Consider the following 9,073-nt stretch of genomic DNA (forward strand, 5'->3'; position numbering starts at 1 on the left):
TCTTCCCCTAGATTTAGAAAGAATCTACCAAAAAATACACACAAAATGATAAAGGAAATGTATGATGAACAAGATTATTCACATGATATGAAAGAAAGTACAAATGAATTTTTTGAAAATGATAATATCAACACAGAAGAATTAAAAAATGATAATATCAAAACAGAGGAACTAAAAAATGATAATATCAAAACAGAGGAACTAAAAAATGATAATATCACAAATGAAGAAATAAAAAATAATATTAATACATCAAAAGAAATTTTCTTCAAAGAACAATTAGAAAATACCATACAAAATATATAGTAATATCTCTTATAAAAAAAAAAAAAATTAATTATTTATTGTATAATTTATACTTATTATATTAATAGACATATTTTCAATATAATATGTTATATATAAAAACAAAATAATGTATATAAAGAGTTATTTTTTTTTTTGTAAAGTTATATTGCATATACAATTTAATATATTTATATAATTAACTTATCATGGGTAATTTTTTATAAATATTATATATTTTGAATTAATAATATAAGCATTATAATATTAACTATTTATTATATATATATATGGATATATGTGTTCATATGAATAATATAAAAACTGTATATATGTTTTAAAGTATTTAAAAATTAAATAATTGATTAATATATATATATATATATATATATATTTTTATTTATTTATTTTTTTTTTTTTTTGAATTTTAACATTAAAATTTACTTCATATTATTTTAATTTTTTATCTTTTTTTTTTATTTTTTTCTTTATGTCTTATTTTAAATTTCCCTCCACGTATTATGTCTAGAAAATTCTGACTTAATTTTTTTCTTATAGAATCTTCTGAAGCAGCATTTATTTCCTGGTCTCCATTTGACCTTGTTTCTTCATTTATAAAATCAAAAATATTTTCAAAGGGTTCTTCAATAATATCTTCATTAAGAGAATCATCTGGTAAATTATTATTACCATCATATATATTATCGTTTATATCAATATTATCGTTTATATCAATATTATCGTTTATTTCAATATTATCATTTATTTCAATATTATCATTTATTTCCTTATTATCATTTATTTCAATATTATCATTTATTTCCTTATTATCATTTTTTTTTATATCATCCTTTATTTCTACATCATTGTTATTCTCCAAATTTTGTTTATTCTCCACTCCATTGTCTTTACCTCCTCTTAGTGATGGAGGGTAGAATTCCTTAATAAAAGTTAATGTCTTGTCTATTTTTTCATGATCTTTATTTTTTTCTTTATATACCAGAGAGATATATTTAGGAAATGTGTTTTTGTCTTCATTTGTATGAGTGTGATTTTTTTTTTTATCTGGAAAAAGAATATTTACATTATTAGATTTATTAATTACAAGTACTTGTTGTGTATCTCCAGATTGTAATATACTTCTTTGAAGATCAAGATTATTTTCAAATGACTTCCAAGAATTAATATTATTATTATTGTTGTTGTTACTGTTGTTATATTTATCATCATCATTATCATATAGATCTTTATGATTATAGTTGATATTATCATTAATTATATTTTCTTTAAAATCAATAAAATCTTCTTGTTCTTTAGATGAACCCTCATTGTTAACTTGCAACTCATTATAATCATCAACATCATATTTGTAATTGAGAATATCTTTGTTATATTTATGGTCATGTTTAATATTATTAAATTTTAAATTATTAAAAAATATATTGTATTTATTATTCTTAAGAAACGTATCATGTATTTTGTTTGGATAATCTCCTTTAAAAGAATAATTATGATGATAATTATTATTAGAATGAATATTGTTATTATAAAATTTATATATATCATCTATTTTAAAATTTTTATTAAATGAGATATGATTTTCTTCTTGATCTTTTTTTTTTTTTTTTTTTTCAATTACATTATTAATATTTGTTTCTTCATATATTTCTTTATTATTATTTATAACATCATTAATTTCAGTTTTCAATTTTTTATTTTTATATATTTTTTCTTCTTCGACCTTAATAATTATTTTACCTGTATAGACAATATTGGGTTCTCTAAAATAATTACAGGTACAAGATATTATTTTATCTTCATTTGTCTCATTCAACATTATATATCTTGTATGATTAACATCTAGTGTATCACTAATAGAATCAAATCTAGGAAATGCAATCGATCCTGGTAAAATATTTTTAACGTTAACATTATCATTTACATATTCAAAACAATTTATGGGTTCTGTTTGAAAATATCCTCCTACGTTATATGATTTTTGTTGATTATTGAATATATTTCTATATAAATGAGAATATGGAATATTATAATATATGCTATATATATTATTCATATGATTCATATGATTCATACTATTCATATTATTCATATTATTCATATTATTTGTATTATTTATTTTGTTGCTGTGTTGTATATTATCATAAGATTTATATGGAGGTCCACATTGAAAACCAACTATTTCATTTGATGCATGCAATACACAGTCAGTATTTCTATTCAAATTATTTAAAATAATTTTATTAGTTAGAAATGATTCTTTTTGTCCATAATCTTTATATAAGAAAGAATCTTCGTCAGTTTGAAAAGAACAACCTTTCATTTTGTTTGTGCTTTTTCTTAAAAATATTTTCACAGGAAAGGAATAAAAATTATCATTCCTATCAAAATCATTTCTATATTTATAAATACAATTTAAAAATATATCATTCTGAATAAATGATGGAGTAAATATTCTGGTAAAATCATCAACTTTATTATTAATATTGCTTAAAAAACCTGGAACAAGTTCTTCAATAGATTTTTTTAAATATAAATCATTACTCTTTTTTTTATGATAATAACTATTTTGACTATTATTACTATCATTATTATCTTTTTTATTTATAGCTATACAATCCATCGAATCATATAATCTTTTTTTAGAATAATTATAATCTGGATATTTTATATTAATTATATGATATGTACCAGGATTTATAATATAATTATTTCCGTTTACACATATAAATCCCTTATCACTATCTGAAGGATTCATTTTTGAACACATGTCTAAAATATTACTATTTTTTATTATATTATTAAAAAGTTCTGCTATTTCTTTTCCACTTTCTATAATAGGTATATCTTCATTAACATTTGTATTTTTATTATTTATAATATCATCTTTTTGCATATTATATATATATTTTTTGTTTATATTATTATCTATTATATTTTTTTCTTCTTCAATATTGTTATTCTTTTGATAATTCTCTTCTACTTCATCAATATTTATATTATTATCATCTATCTTATTTATTTCTTCTACACCCCTTTCTGGTTCAACAACTTCATTCACTGAATCATTCATATATATTTCTTTATCTATATAATCATTTTTTGAATTATCATTTATATTATCTTCTTCACTAATATCCTTTTCTGTATTTTCTTTCTCGTTGTTGAAATGTTTTTCATTTTTTATGTTTTCTGTTACTATGTCTTTAAATATGTGTTGCCAGTCTATTTTATTTGGAACATCCACATTTGGATTTTTCTCCTGTTCCTCTATATATTCAACAATGTTATTGATATTATCACTATTTTGATCACCAACATTATTTATATTATCACTATTTTGATCACCAACATTATTTATATTATCAACATTGTTTATATTATCAACATTGTTGTTGATATTATCACTATTTTCATCAGCCACATTGTTTATATTATCCACATTTTTTATTATATCTTTAATGTTATCTAACATTTCAGTGTTATCCTTTTGACCTTTATTATCTATATGATCCTCTTGATCAATCTTAATATTTTTCTTCACAACATCGACTTTATTTTCTTTCTTATGTTGAATTGATGTGTTATCCTTTTCTACTTTTGAATTTAAAAAATTTATTATATCTGAAACATTTAAATTTTTATCTTTTTTAATTTCTTTATTAAAATATTCTATAATATCTTCTATGCTGGCTCCTTTGTCTTTATCTATATTTCTTACAACCAATTCTACTTGAACCTTTTCATTATTTTTTTTATTATCATTAATATATATATTATCACTAATATTTTTATTATCACTAATACTTTTATTATCATTAATATTTTTATTATCACTAATATTTTTATTATCGTGTATTATAAAAACATTTACATTTTCTTTTTTATTTATTTGTTTAGATTCATTCTTTAAATTTCTATATATATTATTTTCTTTTACATTTCTTCCTAAATTTTTCATGTGCATTTCATATATTGCTTCTCTGTCCATTCTATCTAATTCTTTTTTATAAAGTCTATCAATTTCTTCTACTTTTAAATTTTGGATTTTTTCTTTTTGTATATCTTGTAATATTTCTCTTCTTATATTATCAATTTCATCATTATCCATTTTATTTAATTCTTCTTTATATATTTTATCTATATCTTCTTTATCCATTTTATTTATTTTTTCTTTTTCAATTTTTTCTAATTTTTCTCTATGTATTCTATCAATTTCATCACGATCCATTTTTTCTAATTCTTCTAGATATATTCTATATAATTCGTCTCTATTCAATCTATCAAGTTCTTCATTCTTAATTCTGTCTGTTTCTTCGACATTATCAAAATGTTTATTAGAATATTTATTTATATCTACATTTTTATTTATATCTACATTTTTATTTTTATTTATATCTACATTTTTATTTTTATTTATATCTATATTTTTTTTTATATCTTCTATATATATCCTATAAATTTCATCACGATCCATTTTGTCTAATTCTTCTTTATATATTTTATCTATTTCTTCTTTATCCATTTTATTTATTTTTTCTTTTTCGATTTTTTCTAATTCTTCTCTATGTATTCTATCAATTTCATCACGATCCATTTTTTCTAATTCTTCTTTATATATTTTATCAATTTCTTCTTTCTTCATATTTTTTATTTTTTCTTGTTCAATGCTATTTAATTCTTCTCTGAACATTTCATATAATTCATCCTTTTTCATCTTATATAACTCTTCATGAAATATTTTATAAAATTCATCAATTGACTTTTTATCTATATTTCCTTTAAAATATTTTTCAATTTCTTCTTTTCCTATTTTATCTAATTCTTCTCTGTAAAAGGATTCTAGTGTTAATTCATCTGATATGTCAGATTTTTTGTTATTAATATTTTGATTTATATTTTCCTTTTTATGTTGATTTTTATTTATATTTTCCTTTTTATTTATATTTATATTTTCCTTTTTATTTTTATTTATATTTTTATTTTTATTTATATTTATATTTTCATTTTTATTTTTTTTTTTTTGTTTTACATCTGAATCATCCTTTTCAACTTTCTCAGAATCTGTTAACACAGAACCTACAAAAGAATCATCATTCTTCACAGATAGAATACGTATAACTCTTCTATATTTATCTGACATTTCATTTTTTAAGTATCCATTATGAGATGTTACACTATGTATATGATTAAAAATATCTTCATATTTTTTATTATTTACATGCCACACGTCAACATTATTGTTGTAATTTTTTTTAAACAAAGAAAACATATTTACATAATAATAATAAAACATCTTCATTTGTTTTATCCTTATGGTGTGTTTTAAATATAAATACATTTTTTCAAATGGAAGAAATAATATTCTTATAACATACAAGAAATTATTATAAATGATGGAGTATATATTATTTACATCACTATCAATTCTTGTTATCATATATAGAATATCAAACAAATTATTTATTTCAATATCAACCATTTTTTTATTAGTTTCTATATTATTCTCAAAATGGTCTCTTTTATCATCACTTTTAATGTAGTTATTAAATAAATTCCTTATATATAATTTCATCATCCTAATTTTTTTATAAAATAAAAGGAACACTAAACGCTTTTCTTTTTTTAAAGTTGAATGTGAATAACCATTGGACATATTATTCTCATTATTATTATTTACACTTTCTATATTATCTTTTCCTTTTAATAATTTGTTAGTTTCCTTTTTATATTTACTCATCATATGTATATTTAATGCACCTCTAATAAGACCATTTTCTATTAAATTATATCTCATCCATGATGTAGAAATATTTTTATAAAAAGGATCACATCTTATATATCCCTTACAATTTGTAGAACTATCAAAATCATTTTTCTTTTCCTTTGAAAATAAAAAAAAAGAACTATAGAAATTCTCAGGTTTTATAATCTCAAAAATATTATTATATGCTTCTTCTGTCATATACACACTAGAAAAAAAATATCCGATAAACCTTATAACCATAACAACAGAACAAAAGAAAATAAACGATAAAACACAAGCATTCCTCATGATTCACACCAATACTTGAAAATAAATAAAGGTGTAGAGATTTAGCTATATAATACTTTTTCTCAGTGTATAAAAAAATTATTATACATATAAATAAATATATACACATATATATATATTATTATTACTACTATTATTATAATTATAACTGAATAATATTTCATATATATAATGCTTGATTAATATAAAAAAAAAAAAAAAAAAAAAATTTATTTTTTTAAATTATATCTTTATAATAAATAAGGCCCTATCAAATTTTAAAAAACTTGTAACAATAAAATAAAAAAAAAAAAAAAAAAAATACCAATATATATATATATATATATATATATATATTTATATTTATTTATTTATTTATTTATTTTTATTTTATTTTATTTTTTATTATGTAGATATATGTAACCCACTTTACAAGACACTCGAAATGTAGAACAAAAGAAAAGGAGACAAATGATTAACATACATATATGTGTATTTATCAACATTTTCGTTCGATATATTCACACATTTTGTTTCTTATTCTTTTTATTTGTGTGTATATGTGTGGATCTAACGTGATGAATATTCAAAGAAAAAAATATATATATATATATGAACATTTTCATATGACCATTAGAACAATCGACACAACCTATTTATATATAACGTCGATGATAAAAAAACTGATCATTTTTTGAACATCTTATAATGTATTCTTTTCAATATGTTCACATATATATATATATTAATACTATGTGGTTCTACATATTTGTTTTTAATATTATTCACATATATATATATATAAGGTGCTTAGAAATTTTTTTTTTTTTTATGAGACCATTTAAGTGGCACATTTTTTCCTTATTCTTTTCTTATGTTTTTATACTATCAAAATTTAACATTTTAGTTTAAATACACAAAAGGAAAAAATAAAAATTTAAAGATAAAATATATAAAATAACTATAACTATATATATATATATATATATATTATTTATAATTTTTGGAAATATAAGCTCCTTATATATTAATTCTTTTGGACCTTATTTTAATAAGAATAAAAATTGTAAAAAAATATTTATTTTATTATTATTATTTTTTTCTTATAAATAGAAGGTTAAATACTTGTTTATTTTTTTTAGCTCTATGAAAACATACTAACAAAATGAGAATAAATTTAATTTCACGTACTTTTAAATATTTTTATATTTCAAAGATATGCTCATATTGGGATTAAATTCAGTTGGAATATATTTTCTCTCACATAATAAAATATATATATATATATATATATATGTGTGTATATACTTTTTATATATCTATATATTTTATTTGGTTATATAAACAAATCTATAAAACACATTATTTCTTAAGAACATCGTATACACTTTACTCATTTATGATGTATTCTTTTTTAAGTCCTACTTATACTGTAATATTTTTATGTAAAAGCATAATATATATCATCCTATTTATTTAAATATTTTTCCACTTTTCATAATAAAATATATATTATATATATAATATAATTTTATAATATTCTGCCATTATAATTATCAGAAGAAAACACGTAATAAATACATTACATAATATATATTTATATATATATTATGTATATATTTATAATGAATAAATGTTGGAAATTTTTTTTTTATTTAACAATATAATATATATATAATTATATATATATATGATGTTACATATAAAATAATATTTATTATTACAAATATGTATATATATGTATGTATATATTTTATTTATGTTTTTTTTCCAAACTATATTTAGATTTAATTATTTTATACCTATATTTTAATATATTAAATGATAAAAATATCTAATAATATATATATATAATAACATAAAAATTAAATTTAAAATTTAAATTAAAATTCCTTCTATTTTATTTATTTCTTCATCCCTTAAATCTTTTATATTTGAAGGTAATATATATTTCTTCTATATAAAAAAGAAAAAATATATATATAATTATTATGAGCACTAAAATTTTATATATTTTAAATTTTCAAAAATACCTAATATATTTTATAATCCCATATATATATTATTATATAATATATATATATAATTTTTAATAGTAATAATATATATATAATATAAATATATAAAGATAACATATTTTCATTTTTATAATAAATATATTAATATATATATTATATATATATAATAAATATATATTATTGAATTTATATTATATATTTATATATACATAATATTTAATTTGTATGTTGTCAAAATTATATATATATTATATTTCCCCAATATAATTAATATATTTATATTTTATGAAAGTTACTTGCTCTTATTTTTTATTTTTTATATTTTATTTTGCTTCTTTATTCATTTCTTGAATAATAATTAATTTATATGATATATCTTAAATTAAAAGAAATTTTCTTTTAACAGTATTTGTTTTTTTTTTTTTTTTTTTTTAATATAGTTAATATATATATATATATATATAATATATATTTATTGTAATCCTTTCTTTTATATTTGAAATATCGTTTTTCACAAATGAAAACTTTAAACATGGTTTTTATTATATGTTCTTAAAAGTTTTCAACATTTTTTCGAACTTAATGAAATAATTCAGAAATAAAAGTTATATATTAAAAAAGGAAAAAAAAAAAATATATATATATATATATAATATATGTATAAAAATATTGTTAAAATATTGTTAAAATATTGTTCTTATAATATATTTATATTAAA

The 9,073-nt window shown here is 17.9% G+C and overlaps 2 protein-coding genes across 2 annotated transcripts in view; one reads left to right on the forward strand and one right to left on the reverse strand.

Annotated features, from left to right (window-relative positions):
- PADL01_0404800 (ag-1 blood stage membrane protein homologue) overlaps positions 1-306 on the forward strand; it is a gene marked incomplete at both ends in the record, with an annotated part of 2,495 nt that extends 2,189 nt beyond the window's left edge. Inside the window, one exon of the mRNA XM_028685163.1 lies at positions 1-306. This exon is cut by the window's left edge and continues 14 nt beyond it. Coding sequence (XP_028536689.1) covers positions 1-306 — 306 coding nt within the window.
- Positions 307-748: 442 nt separating this feature from the next.
- On the reverse strand, positions 749-6,358 carry PADL01_0404900 (sequestrin; the record flags this gene model as incomplete). Its single annotated transcript, XM_028685164.1, has 1 exon — positions 749-6,358. The coding sequence occupies one exon, from the start codon at positions 6,356-6,358 to the stop codon at positions 749-751; it is 5,610 nt and encodes a 1,869-aa protein (XP_028536690.1).
- Between the last annotated feature and the right edge of the window lie 2,715 nt (positions 6,359-9,073).

This window comes from Plasmodium sp. gorilla clade G2 (genome assembly GCF_900097015.1).
Source record: "Plasmodium sp. gorilla clade G2 genome assembly, chromosome: 4".
Lineage (NCBI taxonomy): Eukaryota > Apicomplexa > Aconoidasida > Haemosporida > Plasmodiidae > Plasmodium > Plasmodium adleri (nom. inval.).